Here is a 22,144-nt window from a genome sequence, read left to right as displayed (position 1 = left end):
AAGAGGGAACCCTTCCCAAATCATTTTATGAAACCAACATCATCCTAATACCAAAACCCACAGAGACTCAACAAAAAAAGAAAACTTGAGGCCAATATCCATGATGAACATAGGTGCAAAAATGTTCAACAAAACATTGGCAAACTGATTTCAACAGCACATCAAAAAGCTTATCCATCATGATCAAGTAGGCTTTATCCTGGGGATACAAGGCTAGTTCAACATACACAAGTCTGTAAACATAATCCACCACATAAACAGAAGCAAAGACAAAAACCACATGATTATCTCAATAGATGCAGAGAAGGCCTTCAACATAATTCAACAGCTCTTTATGCAAAAAAACTCTCAGTAAACTAGGTATTGACCGAACATATCTCAAAATAATAAAAGCTCTATACAACAAACCCACAGCCAATAGCATATTGAATGGCAAAAACTGGAAGCAATCCCTTTGAAATCTTGCAGTAGACAAGGATGCCCCACTCACCACTCCTATTCAATATAGTATTGGAAGTCCTATCCAGAGCAATCAAGCAAGAAAAAGAAATAAAGGATACTCAATTAGGAAAGGAGGAAGTTAAATTGTCTCTATTTTCAGACAACATGATTGTATATTTAGAAGACCCCATTGTCTCAGCCCAAAATCTCCTGAAACTGATAAGCAACTTCAGCAAAGTCTCAGGATACAAAATCAATGTGCAGAAATCACAAGCATTCCTATACAGCAATAACAGACTTGAAGATAGCCAAATCAAGAATGAACTGCCATTCATAATTGTTACAAAGAGAATAAAATACCAAGGAATACAACTAACAAAGGATGTAAAGGACCTCTTCAAGGAAAACTATAAACCACTGCTCAAGGAAATAAGACAGGACATAAACAGATGGAAAAGCATTCCATGCTCATGGGTAGGAAGAATCAATATTGTGAAAATGGCCATACTGCCCAAAGTAATTTATAGTTTCAAGGCCATCCTCATCAAGCTACCCCTGACCCTCTTCACAGAACTGGAAAAATCCACCTTAAACTTCATATGGAACCAAAAGAGAGCCCACATAGCCAAGACAATCCTAAGCAAAAAGAACAAAGCTGGAGGCATGAAGCTACCTGACTTCAAACTATACTACAAGGCTACAGTAATCAAAAGAGCATGTTACTGGTACCAAAACAGAGATACAGACTAATGGAACAGAACACAGAGGCCTCAGAGGCAATGCCACACATCTACAACCATCTGATCTTTGACAACCCTGACAAACAGAAGCAATAGGGAAAGGATTCCCTCTTTAATAGATTGTGTTGGGAAAACTGGCTAGCATGTGCAGAAAGCAGAAACTGGACCCCTTGCTGACACCTTACACTTAAATTAACTCCAGATGGATTTAAAGACTTAAACATAAGACCTAACATCATAAAAACCCCTGAAGAAAACCTAACCAATAGCATTCAGGACATAGGCATAGGCAAGGACTTCATGACTAAAACATCAAAAGCACTGGCAACAAAAGCCAAAATAGACGAATGGGACCTGATCAAACTCCACTGATTCTGCACAGCAAAAGAAACAATCTTTAGAGTGAACCGGCAACCAACAGAATGGGAAAAAAAATTTTGCAATCTACACATCCGACAAAGGGCTGATATCCAGAATCTACAAAGAACTCAAACAAATTTACAAGAAAAAAAACCAAACCCATTCAAAAGTGGGCCAAGGACATGAACAGACACTTTTCAAAAGAAGACATTTATGAGGGCAGCAAACATATGAAAAGATGCTCATCATCACTGGTTATTAGAGAAATGCAAATCAAAACCACATTGAGATACCATCTCATGCCATTTAGAATGGCGATCATTAAAAAAATCTGGGGACAACAGATGCTGGAGAGGATGTGGAGAAACAGAAACACTTTTACACTGTTAGTGGGAGTGTAAATTAGTTCAACCATTGTGGAAGACAGTGTGGCGATTCCTCAAGGACCTAGAAATGGAAATTCCATTTGACCCAGCAATCCCATTACTGGGTACACATCCAAAGGATTATAAATCATTCTACTATAAAGACACATGCACACATATGTTCATTGCGGCACTGTTTAAAATAGCAAAGACCTGGAACCAACCCAAATGCTCAATGACGATAAACTGGATAATGAAAATAAGGCACAGATACACAATGGAATACTATGCAGTCATAAAAAATGATGAGTTTGTGTCCTTTGCAGCGACATGGATGAATCTGGAAACTGTCATTCTCAGCAAACTGACACAAGTACAGAAAAACAAACACCACATGTTCTCATTTATAGGCGGGTGTTAAACAATGAGAACACATGGACACAGGGAGGGTAGTGTCACACACTGGGCTCTTCTAGGGGGGAATAGAGGAGGGACAGTGGTGGGTAGGGAGGTTGGGGAGGGATAACATGGGGAAAAATGCCAGATAGAGGTGAGGGGAGATGGCAGCAACAAACCACATTGTCATGTATGTACCTATGCAACAATCCTACATGTTCTGCACATGTATCCCAGAACCTAAAGTGCAGTTATATATATATATATATATATATATATATATATGTGTGTGTGTGTGTGTGTGTGTGTGTATATATGTGTGTGTGTGTGTGTATATATAATTTTTAATGTATATATATATCAAAAGAAATTTTTTAATAAAAGAAACTACATATTATTACAAAGAGAAAAATACTCTAAAATTAAAACAAAAAAAGTCTAAACTGAAGAAAATATCATAGAAAGTATTTCAGAAGTACTGTTTATTGATTTATAAGTAAACATATTTTAAACTGGGAAAATTCAGAAGTACTTTGATCAGCAACTTTTAAATTACTTGTACCTTTTTCTCAAGGATTTATTTTTCAGTGTCACAGGCAGTAGTCTCACCATTTGCCCAGACTGGGCTCAAACTTCAGGGCTCAAGTGATCCTCCTACTTTACCATTCCAAGTACCAGGGAAGGTAACATATTTTGCCCAGCTATATTGATCTTGTAGTTTAATAATATTGCCTTATTTTTAATTGCATTTAAAATAGCAGGTTTAAAGAGATTTATAATCAACTACTGTGTCCCTGATCTTGAAACTGAAACTGTACCAGAAAAGGTTTTCCAACATTTAATTAGGCAAAATTCTTTTCCAGCATTGCCATATTAGATAAGGTTACTACTCTAGGATTTCAGATCATGTATATGTCAATAAGTCATGAAAAGCTAACTTCATGAAAACTAGGATTCAGAAATATATATTGTATTCTTTATTTTTTCCAGAAATAGATCAAAACTTTGATGTTGGCAGTAACTGCTAGGGTATTTATAATCTTCCTCCTACATTACATATTAATCTTAAAAAACTGTGGAAAATAAATGTAAAATAAAAATTCTATTCATGATTAACTTACAGGAGTTAAACATTATTATGTTATTATGTTTTCCTACTGTTGTTGTTCATATAGTATGTAGAGGTGGCTAAAAGTATTCCTAACAGAGAGGCTGGGCTTCTTCACTTGTGAGCTCTGTGACTTCCGTTAGTTACTTCACTTCTCCCTGTCTTGGTTCCTTGTTTATAAAATATGAACAATAGGAGTATTTTCATTATACTATTATTTGAAGAAGAAAGTAATATATATTAATTACTCATGTATAATTACACATATATGTGTATTTAATATATTCTATTTACTTCTAAATATGTATATTGCCTTATAAAGTAATGCTTTCTATTGTTCTATTACTTTATAAATATGTATTATTTATAAATATGTGTAAATATTTATAAATATATATTTATGCTGTATTTCCAGCATAAACCATTATATATATTGTTTAAATATAAAACATGTAAAATAATGGTTATATATTAATATAATGTGTAGCACATGTATTAATTATATAATTATAATTAATATAGTATTTATATTATATATTGTAATATATAGTAATATATATTATATAATTATATTGTAATACATATATAGTATATTATTGTAATATATATTATTGTAATACATATATATTATATATTATTGTAATATATATTATGATTGTATAATATATATTACTACATATTACAATATGTAAGTATTTTATTAATTATATATTATATATTTATATTATATATAAAAACTTTATATATTTATATAATGGTTTGTCCTGAAAAAACAGTTCTGTATAATCTAAATGTAATTTTACACAATACCATTTAAGATGTATTTAATATAAATCTAATTGAGTGTTTTTCAAAGAATGATTTTTTAGTGCTTATGTAAGAAAACATTGTGAATTTATTTAGACATATCCCTATTTTGGTCATTCAGTAGATTTCCACCCTTAAAAAAAAAAAAAGAAAAAAAAAGTGGATATGTAGCCTTTGTTCTTATCTCTGATTTTCTTAATGCCAATTCCAGAAAGAGGAATTACTGGGTTAAAATAAACATAAATATTTTAAGAGTCTTTTATGTTTTCTGCTACAAAATTGCACTTTCTGCATACTTTTGTTGACAGTGATATTTTAAACTTTCAGAATGTATCTTTCCAATCTGGTGATGATTTTTGTGACCACCTGTGTGATACATAGTGTGTCCTCTGAATGTTAACTCAGGCCAAAGAGAACTATCAGTCTAATCCGCAGGCTCAAGGTGTATGTCTCTATGACTCCACTACTAGTTTTCACTATGCAGCTATCAGAGTATGTGAAAACAGTCAGTAGAATTTATAAAATGATGGTTAGGAATCTGAGTTATATTCCCCAGAGGTTTATGAACTATAAAATGGTATTGTTATTATGTTTTATCATTGCATTGTGCTCTTTAGCCATCTTCCATTTTATGTGGTATAGCTCCTTAGGATCCATTTGCTTGAAAGCTGTGTCTACTCATTTTGTATTGTATTGTGGTGAATGCTATAATCTACAGGGTTCCTATTCATTTTGGAATTCATTTCACAGCTCACTAATTGTGTGAATGCGAAGAGAAAATATATGCTTTTATTCTAAAGCATGCCAAGCAGATGGTCAAAGTTCATTGCTACCAGCACTGTCAGTGTGGATGTCTTCTCTAGGTAGTAAGCCTGGCATAGATCTGTCACACACAATGTGAGGGTCCATTTAACACAGCATTTGACAATCACTGAGCCTCTGTTTTGTAATGACTTATAAACATTTTATTTTTTTTATCATCAACTTCCAGAGTGGTCAGTCATTTGAGCAGGTGCAAACACAGTAGAATTCATATTCGTTTTACTTGAGAAGCTAAATGAAATTTTATTCATATGGAAATCTTGGGGAAAGAAAACAGAACAAGAGATTAAGCATAGTTCCTTGAAAAGAGGGTGATACAGTATTGAGATTCAAAACTGTACCATCATTTCTGAGATTGAATCTTTTGAAAATTTGAGTTGAAGAAAAAGATTGGGGTTTATATCTTTTAAAGCTAAAAGATGAAAACAATTAAAGAGTTTAAGGTTTTAAGTAAATCTCCCTTAAAATCTGTTTCTTCCTATACAAGGAAACTGTTTACTTACTTTTATATACAATATGTAATTTATGGGACCACTAAAAATGTTAGAAATTGTAGTCATTGTGTGTGTGTGTGTTTGTGAGGGTGTGTAGTGAGACAGAATAAGAAGCAGAGAGAGTGACAAAAAGGTAAAAAGACTGTCTTCATACATTTCCTACTTCAACAGCAATACTAGGACCATATGTAATTGAGTTATCATTTCAGGAAAAGGAGGGTAGGTAAAATTTTCTTATGGAGCTGATGTAGTAATTTGATAATAATGTCTTATTTAAGAAAACAAGAGCATGTTGAAGATAATGTTTTCTTCTTTAAACAAAGCAAAACGAGATATATATTTCCTTTGCTCCTTCCTTCTCTCTCCTTCTGAACTATTTACCACAGGTTCTACAAGTTATATTGACTATAAATTTCCCTTTCCCTTGCCTTTCAGACTGACGCTGCTCTAATGTATGATGCTGTGCATGTGGTGTCTGTGGCTGTCCAACAGTTTCCCCAGATGACAGTCAGTTCATTGCAGTGTAATCGACACAAACCATGGCGCTTCGGGACCCGCTTTATGAGTCTAATTAAAGAGGTATGTCAGGAGAAGCACATTTGCCTTGTCTCTTTTATTGTCAAGCTGAATGAAATGAGATTATTGCAGTTTTTCTAGAAAGTGACCTTTTACTTTATCTTTAATTTAAATGTTGTCTCTTACTCCATCCAAATAAGCAAAATTAATATTTCTTTTACTAAATAATATCAAATAAAAGGTGGGGAAAATCCCATTATAAACAAAATATTTATCAAAATATCTATATGAAAGTTAGCCTTTACCTTTCTGAATCTTTACATGTATTACTTTTTCTTTATGTAGAGATCTAGATTAATAAAAGAATGTTTATGTTTTAGGCAACAAAATATAAATGCATTTCTAAAATAAATATCATTTGTACTACAGTAAAAGGATACCTAATTTGTGAGGCTTGAAATATACTTATTTAAATGAATTGTCCCTAAATATGTCTAGTTATTTAAATTATATTAACAGTTAACAAAAATAGAATACATGGATTAATCAAAGTGCAAAATTTACTTCATATTATATAATGCAATCATTCTTATGACCATTTATCATTTCTGATTATGTCTGTTATATATCAAGAGTATTCATAGCTAGAAAAAGAAAAATTTTTGAAGATTATATATACATATATATAAAAATACATATACATATATATTTTCCTGTCATTACAGAAAGTCCTTTGATAGCTTAGAATACTTTTCATAGATGAAAGTTTAGCTAAGCCTTAATCTTTGCATTGAAATATCACAGGTATTATTACCATATGAGATTTTTTATTAATGGCTTAAAATAAATCACCAGTTCATCTTGTAATAAATTATTCATCATGAAAATAAAAGTGCAAATAGGATCATAATTAAGTATCTCTGAATATCCATGACTTTTCTTTATCTAATTCTTATCAAATTCTCAGGTAGGTGAATTAATAGTTTCTGAACAATATGCTGTTTATTGGTTGCCCCATAGTCTAACATTTACTTCTGGTTCAAAACTGTGAGCTGTAGACATAGTCCACAGGTCTGACAAGATGAAGAATTGATTTTTCTGAACTCAGCACTAGATTATTGAGACCACGACATGTGTCAAGCAGCCCTAAAAGAAGCAGTTGTATGACATTCCCCATTGTATTTATTGTAGGGTGTAATTGAAAATCTTGTCCACTAAATCACAGTGTCCCCCTTATGAGGACCAACAGGAGAAATTTCTCTCAGGTCTCAGTGCCAGAAAAAGCTGTTTCTCCTGAGCAGCTGGTATGTCTTAAATTATAGAACCTGTATTTTGTGTTGTTATAATATTTTCTTCTTTGTTTTGGTTGCTAGGAAGTTCAGAATTGAATTTGTGATAAAATTATTTGTGAAATTTCTTCTTTATACATTTCTTTATGCTCTCTCTATCCCAGATTTGTTCTACTTTTTTATACTTCTGTTATTGTACTTCTTTTTTGTTTACTTTTATACTATTATGCATTTTTGTTAGTCACCTGAAATTTTTTCTTTGGAAGTTGTTAGGTTAATAATACATTTTCTTCCTTATTACAAGCCAGTGAACACATGTTTAACTTTAGCAAAGTCGTGTTACAATATGTATTTGGATATGTATTATAATTTTTCTATTTCATTTGTAATCATTAGCTGAAAACTAAGAATCCTGCACATAAGTCAAAATTCATATGGAGCCTAAGAAATTTAGTAATATTAATTCCCAGTCCTTATTGAAATATTACCCTTAATCTACTAAGATTTACTTCTTTTAGGTGTTGGTATATATTATCTTAAACACTTTGGTTGTGAGCATACATTTTATAATTTAAAATGTCCATATTTAACTATTTTTTTCTAAGCTATTTCCAAAAGACAAACAATGGAAAACATCTAATTTTGATTCTATACCAACAGATTGGGAAAAATTTTTACATTAAAAAAGTCCAGATATTTACTCACCTTTCAGGGTTGAACACATTATATAGCTGGATTATTATATTCCCATCTCCTACTACATGAAGAATATCTTGATATGAAGTAATTATACATTTTCCCTGGACTTACTTAAAGGAAAGGAAAGTAAAAGTTAATTATTCTAGGGGAAATGTATATAATTGAGTTAGCATAACATAGCTTTTCGTGGATTCAGTTTCTTTTATTGTAGTAAGTTTCTTTTCATATTATTATGAATTTAGTAGTGGGATTTTATAGCAGTAGTTCTATCTGTATTTGCCAGTGAGATATTCAGTATCTCATACACCACAAAAAGTAACTAAATTCTTCTTCCTTTTCTAAAAGAGGTTCACTACTTAAAACATAATAATACAATTTTTCTTAGAAAATTATAACTGGAAAATGCATTGTGTAAAATGAAAATTTTTTATTAAATTTCTACTGAAACTGGGATAATTTATTTGGAGAAACATCCTTTAAATTTCAAAAGAAAATTAAAATATTTTAAAAATCTCTAGCATTGTAAACTACGAAAAGTAATGAAAACGTTTCCTATTTTTTATAAAAAATTATTGATTCCCTCTTTCTTCACTTATTTATTATCAATTTTTTTTTTCTATTCCCATAGGCACATTGGGAAGGCCTCACAGGCAGAATAACCTTCAACAAAACCAATGGCTTACGAACAGATTTTGATTTGGATGTGATCAGTCTCAAGGAAGAAGGTCTAGAAAAGGTATTTGAATCAGCTACTTGCTTTAATTATAAAATGAAACTCAAAGAAGAAAGAAATATTTTCTCTTATAGTCACATTTCATTGACATTTAACTTTATTGAGTAACTCTAAAATATATATTTAATTTGTTATATTGAATATAATAATTGACAATTAGGATTCAAGGATAATGGGTATTTTAAGACAATTTTATATTTTATTTATTTTATTTTCTTACTAGAGGTTTTTCTGATGCATATGATCTTTGAAATGCATATAATCTTAACTAGTCTTGAGGTTTAATATAGCAATTAGAAAATATTTGGCTTAATATAGGTCTTTATACATGCAGCTTCTAATCACATGTGGTTGCATAGACTTTCCCAATTGGAGCATGTCATTAAAAATAGATATAAAAGTATGTTTACATATCTGAGTGATATTTAAGTAAAATATTTGAATTAGTGTATGCACAGCAAATTGGGTATGCACGTAAATATAACACATCACACTGAATCTACTTTACTTGATTCTGTTGCTAGGGACTGAGGCAAAGTACCCACAGAATTTGGGTATGTGCATACTTTATGAATATTTTAGTGTGAATTTTCTTAAATACATATGTGTGTATTTAGATATTTTTCTGATAGATTGATAATTGACAAGGTATTTTAATAAGAATTTGAGAAAAGTTATATTTGACTGAGATAATATTGGTTTGAAGATAGCAAGCTATCTTATATTGCACCTAACAATGAAACACGGAGCTGTATTTCTAGATAGAAACTGAAGTCCTAAGAAGGGATTTTTTTTTTTTAGCCTGGAAGATAACAGCATATTTGAATGCTGATTTAAATAATCCAGGAGAGAGTAAAATTACATTTTTGATAATGCCCCCAAGACAGTTTAAGTACATTATGACCAACCGATGACTCAAATTGATAGGGCTGTTACCTCCTGCCACTTAGGATTTCAGACTGTACACTTTGTCAAGACCATGCAAAGTCAGGAATATTTTATAATAAACTGGAACCCAAATATTCATGAGATAGTCCCTTCCTAACTACTTCACTCTCAAGATGAGAAAATTAGTCTGTGACCAAGACTGGCATTGATAATGGTGGAGTTTAGTAAGCTCTTAAGGAGTTTATTTTGCTGTTTATTGGAGATGTTATTACCTTATTTTTAAAAAATATCCAAGTAACTAGGATGAACTTGGACCACTGCTGACATTTTAATACATCTGCATAAAAATGGCAATGCCTTTACGATAGATCTTTTCCTGTCTTGGATTGAAAATAAATAAAAACATTACAAAATTTCTCTGTGCTCCATTGTGACATAGATACGCCTGACTGTCATGATTATCAAGTACATATAATGATCTGTCACATTGATAAGCAAGGTAAAACAGTGTGAGTTGTAGAGTTGTGCATGTTGCTCTGAAATTTTATAAATATTTCACATTATTTCATAAAATCTGAAAATTTATTTTGCTGAATTAATTGCATACAGTCCTTATCCTAAGGGGCTTTTCATGTGCAGTGATAATACATATTTGTGAATAAATACTATCAAAAACCATGTTTCAAGCTTCCAAAAGACCAATAAAAATCTATTTTCTGATAAAAGATATAATTAGTCAAGAGTCATAGTCAATTGAGTACTTAGAATTAGCCTTTGAATATGTTGAATTATTGATTGTTAGAAATTGAGTCATTTTAGAAGGAAGTAACAGTATGGGGAAACACAAAACATAGCATTTGATTTTATTCTTTACACACATATGCACACACACACACAAACACACACAAACACACACACACACACACACACACACACACAGAACAAGTGGGAGACAAAGGTAAAGTGCTAGATTTTAGTCATAAAATGAATACCATGCCCAAGATATTTGCAAGGTATTAGAATAACATGTGAGTTTAAGGAAAGAATAGCCCAGAGGTCTGTGGGTTACTTGGGAAGATAATATAGTTTAGAATCATTTTAGTAGGAGGCCATGAATTTAAAACCATTCTAATAGGAAGTGGAGGTGACCATCAGCAATGTTGTTAGTTCAAAGACTAGCAAGTATTTAGACTATGTTTTTAAGGAAAAATGGAGGAGCCAGTCAGGAAAAGGGGGAATACCAAGGATAAAAGCATAACTAAAATATTGGAAAACAAATTAGCAAGTAGAAGGATTAATAGTAGAAAGAAATTGGCATAAATCTTCCTCTGAAAAGACGCGTGAGGTACTGAGGATGGGTGAAGGTAAGTTAAAGAGAAAGGGAACAAAAAGTTCACATCAAATGTTTTCAATATCCTAGAAAATTTGTACATCAACTCATCAGCTAAAGGACAGAGGTAAAGTTTAATCAGTTCTTAAGAAAAATTGAAAATGCCATTTTGACAGACTTGATTTTGACTTAGAATGAATAAAGTGCTGTTAAATAGCAAAAGGTTCTCATTTTAAATTTAGTAGAATGGTTAAGAGCTCAAGGTCTAGATTCTGACAGAATTGGGCTCAAATTCTCACTCTGCCCTTTACTTTTTATGGACAAATGTATTAATCTCTCTAAAACACAAGGTCTTACACTGAATAATGAGGCAATAGCAGTTATCTGCCTCATGAAGACATGAAGACTGACTCTTATTGACTTTACTTTTTTCCCCCTGGAAAGTATAATTACCAACTCATAGACGGAAAATATAGCATTCCTACCTTGGTAGAATTCAGTTTAGAAGGGCCAGTAGATGGTGATCCAAGAGGCTTGAATTTCAATTCCGATTCCATCAAAACTAAATGTGTGAACTTCATCCTGCCACCCAATTTATCTGTGTCAAACTCCTCATCTCAAAAAAAAAAAAAAAAAAAAAAAAAAAAAAAAAAAAAAAAAGTGGAGGAGAAATGGCTGCCCTCTTGGACACTCTGAAGTAAGAATACTATGCCCTCTAAAAGAACCGGAAAGTAACATCTTGAAAGAAGCTGAGACTAGAAATTTAATCATTAAAATTTAACAATTATGTTCTATCATGACTGAGAGACAAAAATAAATAAGGAAAACATGTACAGTGCTAGCTTTACCCCTCTTCTCATGCCCATTGCTTTTTCTTCATTCTCACTTTGTACTGCTCATTTTAGACTAGCACACTTCATTTGTCAGGTTAATCCTCTAACACACATAGAATGAATGTCTATTTTATGCTCTCTTGAAGGTTATAGTCTAGAAGAGGAAATCTGCCAATAATAAATAGACTCAATAGACTTATCGGATTATAAGACCAGGCAGTAATAAGTGCTGAAAAGAAAGTTACTCTATGTCACTGGCATGATAGATTTTAAATAATTTTCTGAAGCATGAACTTTAGGAGTAAAACATTTAACAGGAAGGAAGTCCATGCTTCTGTTGTTTACAACTGTGGAGCAGACAAACCAGGGATAAATAGGTATGCTTCTGATGAATGGGAAAAGGTGGGCCATGCTCAGGTGTCTGAGCCTGGAGTGGAGATGGACATCCTTTCTACATAGATAGTGTTCATAGATCAAATGAATTATTTCTACTCTATAATAGTGAAAGCCTTAATTGGAATCTAGCACAATTAACTGTGGTCCCCAAAAGATATCTAATACCATATATACAGCCAGCCACTTCTGTCCAAACAAGCTCTCTGGGACCATGGCAGTGCCTTCATTGGAGTAGGGAAGGGGAAGAAGGTGGAAATACTGTAGGTGCTATTACAGACTGTGTCTAGCTCAGGCAATACTTTTGCCTATGAGAGCCTGGTATTGAGTGCTCAAGAACAGGAAAAGGAAAACAGAAAGTGATTTTCCCAGCTTTAATTATTCTGATCAGAACCACAGCAGCCAGGCAGATATTTTTTTTAAAAAAATTGACCCGTCATCCCTCTGTTTAAATGCTTTCATAGGTTTTCATTGTATAATGAATAAAATCCAAAGCACCAGTGACCTCTCATCATGTTCTCAGATATTTTCTTATGCTCTACCTACAGAGTTTTCATCCCCCACTCCCTCAGGAAAACAAAGTTTTCTTATTACTTTGGCATAACTAATAGAAACAGTTTTCCCAGCTGGAATATCCATTCCCAGTGCCATTGCTTGGAAAATTACTACTCATCCTGGTGGTATCATCTTAAATATTACTTGTTTAGATAGGCCTCCTCTAAGTCTCTAATCAAATTTAAATTGCTCATAATGCTTTGTACTTTATTTCTGACTCTATCAAAGTGCATAATTATTTATTCATGTGAACTTTATAAAAAGGGCTATCTCCTTAGCCAGAGTGCAAGACATATTAGATGGAAAATATATGCTTCTTTTCCATCATTATATATTAAGGCTTTGCAAAGTATCGTTTGTCTTCAGGACAAAGTATGTACTCAAGAAATATTTGTTGACTGTTGAATGAATAAAGGATCTTTATGGAAACTATAACAGAATGCTTACTCAAGTGTCGGAGGCAGAGTTATTTTCCTGTAGCACAGTTTGTTGTTTTTCCTAGCTTTGCTCTATACCTTCAATGTGAGAACAGGGAAAGACAATAGCCAAGGGGTCAGTGGGTTGGGGTCATGGGTCAATGTTTCAAGTGGGTAAGGGATTTTAGAGTGCAGAAGGTCACCCTGAAGTCTGAACTTGCAAGGATCCACATTGCTTCAGTAGCAAATCTGGCCCCATTCATGGCACAATTAAAAACTCTCCGACTCTCCAGTATTATATTAAAGAGTAAAAATCATTATTCTATTTATACATTTTCCTTTTTTGTCCTTATAAGTTGACAGGATGGAAATAAACAAAGCCCATCCAGTTGAGAACAAGCAGAAGTTACTGTTCAGTGCTTACTACAGGAAGGGAGATGGTCATCATCATTTGAGTTAAACAGGGATTCAAAGGCATGACGGGAAGTGGAAAAGTTTTATAGTGGAAATAAATGAAGATCTCATGTGTGCTATGACATGAGGTTGTTGGCATGAGGAAACTGGAGGTGGTCTAACTAAGCAAGGCACCTGGATAATGGGTTTGAGGGGCATATTTGACTTTCTCTGGCTGATACTGACTTAGAGGGTGGCAAAAAATTGGGAAACTGAAAGTAATAAGATGTATCCTTATTGTTTTGGGTAGATCACCGCTGAGATTGTGGTTTTGGAGGGAGTAATTTGGAGGGAGAAGATTAGCAAAAATAAAAAGAATCAAGATAAATTTGCTTGTGAGGAAATATGAAAATATCACCAACAATAAAATTAAGTTTTGAGTTTTTTTTTCTTTTTATTGTTTAGAATATGTAACCAGGACATAACTTATTGTTGGTAATGGTTTATCCTTATTACTTAGTCATCTGAGCTTAGCTATGTGCTTAGGAGAGTCCAGCTTCAGTGGGAAGAAAATGCAAAACTAATGGCATAAGATGTTACAGAAATATTCAGGAAAATCTTAGAATATAACTTCAAAAGGATGCCATTTACAGCAAAAAGAATTGGAAGGCTTCCACACAAAATAGGTTGATGACATTATATAAAATAGTGCAATTTCATTGCAAGATGAGCTACCTAGAAGCCACTTTTGAGAAAACAACCACTTAAATTTAGAAAAGAATTTCTTATAGGAAACTGTAATGCAATAATAAAATCCCTAAATCTTAACTCGTGATTGAATTTTCTTATAAATTCTCCTATGTGACCACAATGTACTTCACGTGTTTTCCAAGAGAAAAACATCAGTCTTTTACTGTTACACTATCTTGGTTATTTGAAATCATTTTTATTGTACTGCAGAATATTTGTTTCTAAGTACAGGTGTAAATTAAAATTATTCTTGTTCACTTCTCTTCTCCTTTTCCTAGCATCAAAGTTTGCCATTTTGATTATTTTGTTGATATTCTCCTGTGTGATATTTAAATGACAATAGACACTGGAGAATAGAATTCCCCATATCTTCATCAGATAGGCTCTAATAAACCCTTATTAAAATTGGCTTCATGTATTAATATTATATACTAACTTTGAAAAATACACAAGGATAAAACTGATAAATTTCTTTGGACAGAAATAGTGCGGAAGGACCTGGAAGCATTTGGGATTGTATAAAAAAAAAATTACAATGTGTTTGCCTCAGCATAGGTTAGTAATAATATCGGCTTCTAATTGCATATCCTTCTGGAAAATCTAAGAAAGAAAAATACAAAAAGATATTTTATAAAATATGTCAATTTCTATAGTCGATAATATAAATGTAAAAATGTTATATCTTATAAATAGTATTTATAAATAATATAAAGCAATATATTCCACATTTATACACCTCTAAAAGGTTTAAATTTGTCATATTTCACTTTCATGTGAAGCTTTGTTTTAACTTTTAACACTTATGCTTTCAAAATATTCACTGCTTGTATTCGTACCTACCAGTACAGAGACTAGTATCAGTAATCCATAGACTTTTCACTAAAACTCAAATATCTTGATAGTATATGAGGAGGATAAGAATTGGTAGTAAAACCCTGTCTGCCTGAGTTTATAGGCATATGTGTTCCAGAAATAAAGCTTGTTTGACTTTTCTTTTATTTGTTGAATCCTGCCATCATTAAACTTCCTATGCAAAAGGTGTCTGCATGGAATTTACAATCCTCAAAACTTATCTAAATCTGAAAATCTACCTTAGATAAGTGAGAGCTATATTGATGATAGATTTCTAGATAACTGATGCACGGCAGTTTTTATTTGTCTCTTTGGTGCCATTTGATAGGTACACCCAGTCCCCATGGCAACAATGATCCCAACTTGTCCAGGAACTGAGATTTCTTTTGCCTTCCTGTAGGAAAGCAATGCTACTGGTGGTGTTACTAATATTTTGGCCCCAAAATGAATATTAAATATTGAATATTTTTCTTTTAATTACTAAATTCAAATTAACATTTATATGTATATATACAAAAATAATTGTAATTGATTTGATTTCAAATAAAATCAAATCAGAATTATATTTTTATCTATGGAAAAATGGTTTTTAACTGAATGTATCACATTTTCATATTTGGGAACATTTAATTCATTGATTCAAACATTATTTTAAAAACCAAACTCACCACTTGTCTGTTAACTCTTTAATTATGCTTAGGGTTAAATTTGTCCTAGACTAAAATAAATATCCTAAATGAGAAAAATTGGTGTTTAGATTATTTATTCCTTTCCATGAGATGATTATATACTTACTGATTTGTTGTATTCATATTAGCACTGTAGTACTCAAATAGTAAAATTCCAGATCCTGTGGACACTGGGTTGAAAGTTTCAGGACACTGATTACTGAAGTGTTCTTTTCCCTATCCTTATAGGCCCTCAATTAACCTGTATCTGAAGATTACCCAGTTCCCAGACAATTGTACTGAACTCTAAATTCTAGCTGGCAGGAAGCACATAGGCGTTGCTGTAAAATATTTCTTTTTGTTTTCCAGAGCTCAGGTGCCAGTGCTTAAGTTCTCTCATTTTAATATAGTTCAATGGAAATAAACAGTTATTAAACTTTGATGTCAAGGGTTATTAGACAGTAATGCAAGTACCTATCTCTACTTTTTAATTAACTGTTCAGCATGTGAAGAGGTGAAGTAAGGAAAACAAAAGTCTCTAATTTCCCATTAATAGTGAGAAAACTACTCTGTTGAAAAAAATCTCTGAACCCAGTATTCATGTATTGTATTGGTTTGAGAAACCTGGGTTTTCAGAAATAACTGGTATATGAATTAAAAGAGAAATAAGCAGTCCACTAGTGTATCTTCAATCAATTGCAGGAAATATTCATCTCTCAAATGTAAATCAGCATTTAATACGAATCTCTTCTTTATACTTTCTATTTCTCAATTCCTCCAAACAGTATTGTCGGGGTGCCATACTTTTTCGAGAAGAGAAGCAGTCAATATACTTAAAGGAAAACTATACTTTGTGGGTCATAGTATAGTGGTGGCAACTTATTACTGAAAATAAATTTCTTTAAGCAAACTTATTCTAAGATGAAGAGATCACATTGTGCTAAGATTGTTGGAAACACATGTACAGTGTGGTTTCTCATTGTCATCACACAGGCTCTCTTTGGAAAATTACGGCTTATATTTTTCATTCAAGGCTGATATATTGTCCTGACATTAATCAAAACAATGTGCAATCAAATAACTATTTTTCTTCTTTACATTGTTTTCTAATGGAAAACTGTTTTGCTTCTTTTTCCATTTCCATCTACCAACATCCAGTGAATATTTTGTCAGTCAATGTCAGTAAGAAAGTATAAAGAGAATTTTGATAGGTTTGTATTAGGCATTTTTTAGTGGAGAATTTAAATTATTTCTCAATTTAAAATAAGTTTCATTGTATTTGGAACTAATATTTTTAAACCTAACCGAGAATATTAATTTTGTTCCTACTTGAAAAAGTTTCTTGTGTACATATGAAACAGATTATTATTTTAAATTTCATAGATAATAAGAAACATGTCACCACTGATTCTGCTTACAGAAAACAGAAATAATATGCATCTTTAGAAGAAATGATAAGATGTTAATTTCAGAGGTTTAACAATTATGTAGCCCAAGAGAGGAAATGGAAACATTTTGGGGATTTAAAGTAGTAATATGAGTTATAAAACAAAATTTATACTGAGAAAACTGTCAAGAAAACTACATAAATAAACAATAAAAGATCAACTAATTAAGATAAATAATTTAAAAATTATTGTGAAAACTGTTTTTTTTTTTACCTAGAAAAAATACACAGACCAAAGAGAAAATATATTTATAAAACAAAATTACGGGGCTGGGCGCGGTGGCTCAAGCCTGTAATCCCAGCACTTTGGGAGGCCGAGGCAGGTGGATCATGAGGTCAAAAGATCGAGACCATCCTGGTCAACAAGGTGAAACCCCGTCTCTACTAAAAATACACAAAGTTAGCTGGGCATGGTGGTGCGTGCCTGTAATCCCAGCTACTCAGGAGGCTAAGACAGGAGAATTGCCTGAACCCAGGAGGCAGAGGTTGTGGTGAGCCGAGATTGCGCCATTGCACTCCAGCCTGGGTAACATGAGCGAAACTCCGTCTCAAAAAAAAAACCAAAAAACAAAAAACAAAAAACAAAATTATGTGAAGAAGAATTTATACCTTTCAAAAAAAGCCAAAACATATGGTGTAAAATATTCATTTCAAATACTTATAAAATGTAATTTGGAAAAAATGGAAATGCATAGTAAAGATATGTGGCATAATATTTTCAAACATTAAATACAATATTGAGATACATCTTAAAACATTAAGAATAACACAAAAACATGAAGAATAAAATATAAAAAACAAAATATGTAATTATAAAATAATAGACACATAATATATGTTGGACATTTGCCAAATGAATGAATGGTATTGGAAAGTCAATCTAAAATGTCTGAAAGTTTTTATCATACAGAAATTCACTCACTCTATTCATTTATTCAATAAATATTCATTGAATATTTATTATATAATTTAAAGATTGATGGTATGTTTCCTTTTGTCAAGGCACTTACAGTCTAACACAACAGAATAAGATGAATAAATATGAAATATAATTTTGATTCTAAGCAATACATAAGTGGCATTTCTGAGATGAAGAAAATAAAACATTTATTTCTGTTTAATAAATATTATTTATGTTCAGTAAATAAAATATTTATTGGTTATATTCATAACAGATATATTTATATAACCAATATATATATAACCAATATATTCAGAGATCTCACATGTAAAGCCCATAGGATGTCCTACATTCAAAGGCCTTGGGGTAAAAAGATAAGTATGCCAAAGTCTCCATCCACAGGAAATTCAGTTTTTACTAGACAGAGATAAGAAAACAATTAAAATATAATAGGATACTTATCACAGTAAAAGCATACCTAAGTTGCTCTGTATGGAAGCACAATAAAAGGCCATCCATTGCTGCACAGATGAGGAGTTGTTTTACCTATGTTTTAAAACAGTGATCAAGATATATGCATAAGGTAGTGAAAGGTGGAAAAGTATTTCATGTAAAGAGTATGCCTTCTATAGAATACATGAGGACACAAATAATTGAGAACTATAAGAAGCAACAAAATATATGTTCAGAAAATGAAGAAATGCATTATATTTCTGACAATTTAAGAAAAGAACCATTATTTCTTTTTCTCTCTCAATCTCTAGGTAACATATTTTGCAAAAAGTTAATACATGATATATACATCCATATATAACATTACTTAAAAGCTATGTATGCATATACATAAATGTACTGTGTATATAGATACATGCATACATCTACATCTACAAATATATACATATATATACACATATGTGTACTTGTTGAGATTTAGTGTTTCCAAATAGATAATACTGAAGACTTAAAGCAAAAATATTCACCACCAACAAAATACATATAAGGTAGCTCTCAGTCTTTTAGAGCAAGATTAATACTAGAGAAAAATAAATAAAACTTAGCTCTGAAGGAAGAAAGCTGATATGTCTTTATGTAGCTAAGTTTCCTTTATAAAAGAAGGCAACAAAATACTTTTAAATCCGCAACCATAAAAATATGTCATATGGTTATCCTTTATAAATAAATTGTCTTGTATATGAACAATGATAAGTGAAAAACAATGCTCAATAAGGAAGAGTCTGTGGCTGGGTATCCTAGTAAACATCAAATTCAGTTAAGCATTAAAAAAGAGCATTGATAATGGCTTTACAAATTATATCAAAATTACAACTTTTTTCTTGTAGCAAAATGATTGATAATACACAAAGCAAAGTAAAGAGAGGCAGTGTTTACAACTCCAAATTAAATTAACTAAAACTGGCTGGGCTCCGTGGCTCACGCTTGTAATCCCAGCACTTTGGGAGGCTGAGGCAGGTGGATCACCTGACGTCAGGAGTTCAAGATCAGCTTGGCCAACATGGCAAAGCCCCATCTCTACTAAAAGTACAAAAATTAGCTGGGTGCGGTAGTGGTTGCCTGTGATCTCAGCTACTCGGGGGCTGAGGCAGGGAGAATTGCTTGAATCCAGGAAGCAGAGGTTGCAGTGAGCCGAGATATCATGCCAATGCACTCCAACTTAGGGGACAGAGCAAGACTCTGTCTCAAAAACAACAACAATAAAAAATTAACTAAAACTGTGAATCAGTATGTGTGGTAGCAGAATGAGAAAAAATATAGATAATTTTCATAGAGTAGATTTTTCAATTTTTATACCTGAATATTTGTTTTACAATATGACAGTAATATTTCAAACAGAAGTTGATAAAATACATTCATAGACTTAAATGTATTTTATCTCCTAATTACCATAGGAAAATTTCTGGGAGTAGAAAATAAATAGTGAACACTAAACAGCGTGAAAGGATTAAGGCTAAAAAAAATAAGATTCAAGAAGATAAAAAGTTAGGACATTGAAAAAATCAACTGAGGTGTTGCTTATAAAAGAAACAATAAAACAAATACGTTGACAGTGAAAATACATATGATGATATATCAGCAAATTCAAAGACCCAAATAATGGAAGTAAAGTAAGTGTGATTAATAATATATATAGGAAGTTTAGGTAAAAAGTAATTGGAATAAAAAGTTATTTTTATCAGTAAAAACACCATCTACAATTAAAAGACTTGACAATTATAAACCTCTATAACATAATCTGATTATGTTATTTAGACTATTAAAAATAAAAGCTAAATTGTTATATAGTTGTCTTAAGGAAACTACCACGAACTGTAAGAAGAAAGATCACAAGTAGAGCAATGATTTTTGAAAGGTATTTGGCAACATGTAGTGATAATCTTAACAACTCAGATTATTTGTCATTCTAATTCTAGAAATTTGTTTTTAAAATAAAATGTGTGAGCAAATATTTATAAATAAATGTGTGTATTAAGGCCTTGTAATGATGATAGTTATATCACAATATGTTCATATGATCATTTTGTATAGTCATTAAAATTATGGCTTTGATTATCTTTGATGCCAGCAGAAAATACTCACAATAGTGTATGTACAGAATATAATTAGTAATTGTCATAATAATTATAGCATACTTATAAACACACTGTGTTGAATACTTTTTCATTTAATCTTCACTATAGTTTATGAAGTAGATACTATTATTTCCCATTTACAGATGGGAGAATTGAGACATAAAGAAGTAATATGCCCAAGTCACCTGATGGTAAGTGGTGGACATATAATAGGATCCAGGCAGTCAAACCCCTGTCCAAAAGCTGGGCCATTAACTACAAGGCTATGATGTAAAGTATGCAAGGACTGTGTAAAGAAAGATAAATAACAGAAAAAAGGGGCACTACAGTATTAACGATGTTTGACTATGGATGTATTCATAGGTTCAGAGTTTAAATTTATCTTTTTTTATATCTTTTGCATATTTTATAATTTGGTGACAATTAATATGTATACTTTTTCTGACCACAAGAGGAAATTAAAGAGCCAATCAGAACATAAGATAAAGATGAACAAACCATAATTTTCCATAGCTCCTATGACTTTTGATGCACATTCATATTCCTTATATCTAATTGAATCCTTATATTTAGAATGACCCTATAATTTATTACCCAAATCATGCAAATCATTACATTTTTTCTTTGTACAAGAGAGGAGTATTAATGAAGACAGTATCTGGGCAAACCAGGATGTAGAGCCACCATGCATAATACAATTATGTAAAGTCAACAGTGCTTAGGCATCTTAATTTCATTTCATAGCTAAAAAAAAAAAAAAAAAAAAAAAAAAAGTACTTCAAAGACTTGATCAAATCATATGACAAAATAGTGGTTCCCAAATAGAGAAAAATAGTTTGCCATTACATAGTCCATGGGTTTTGCCATTAAAACAAAACCTCTGATGACAATTTCCTCAGTGGAAGAAAGTTTTGAATCCTATAGTCAACAATCTAGGAATATATAAAATTGTATTTGACTTAAAATTTTAAAGCCACTGATATTTCTGAAATTTCATAATATTATGCTAAGAAAGCTGAGATTTACAAAAGAGGATAAATAGTTGTGAATATAGGAAATTGTAGATTCATATAATATTCATTTGTGTCAGAACTCCAAAAATACTAGAAAAACAACTAACCAAGAATGAAACTAGAGAAGTATTTTTAGATGATGAGTGAACGTTTAGCTAAATTGTTTTTATAAAAGTAATCATGGATGGTGGCATTATGTGAAATGGGAAATTCTTTTTTTAGTTACTTGGTTAGGAAGTTGAAAACTTTCTAAGATTTTATTAGATAGACAACAGTGGGCAAATGATGTTTGTCAATGGTTTGGCTGGTAGAACTTCACATCCGAAAATCCAAGCTATTTGGTCAAT

At 31.8% G+C, this 22,144-nt stretch overlaps 1 protein-coding gene across 6 annotated transcripts in view; it reads left to right on the top strand.

Annotated features, from left to right (window-relative positions):
- The window catches only part of GRIK2 (glutamate ionotropic receptor kainate type subunit 2), a 721,121-nt gene that overhangs the window by 415,602 nt on the left and 283,375 nt on the right, over positions 1-22,144 (top strand). For all 6 annotated transcript variants that reach the window (XM_010333764.3, XM_074397666.1, XM_074397667.1 and 3 more), the window contains exons 8-9: positions 5,969-6,112; positions 8,666-8,773. In XM_010333764.3, coding sequence (XP_010332066.2) covers positions 5,969-6,112; positions 8,666-8,773 — 252 coding nt within the window. The remainder of the gene's footprint in view (positions 1-5,968; positions 6,113-8,665; positions 8,774-22,144) is intronic.

Source organism: Saimiri boliviensis, chromosome 4 (assembly GCF_048565385.1).
Source record: "Saimiri boliviensis isolate mSaiBol1 chromosome 4, mSaiBol1.pri, whole genome shotgun sequence".
Taxonomy (NCBI): Eukaryota; Metazoa; Chordata; class Mammalia; order Primates; family Cebidae; genus Saimiri; species Saimiri boliviensis.
This window is presented reverse-complemented; position numbering and strand designations above follow the sequence as displayed.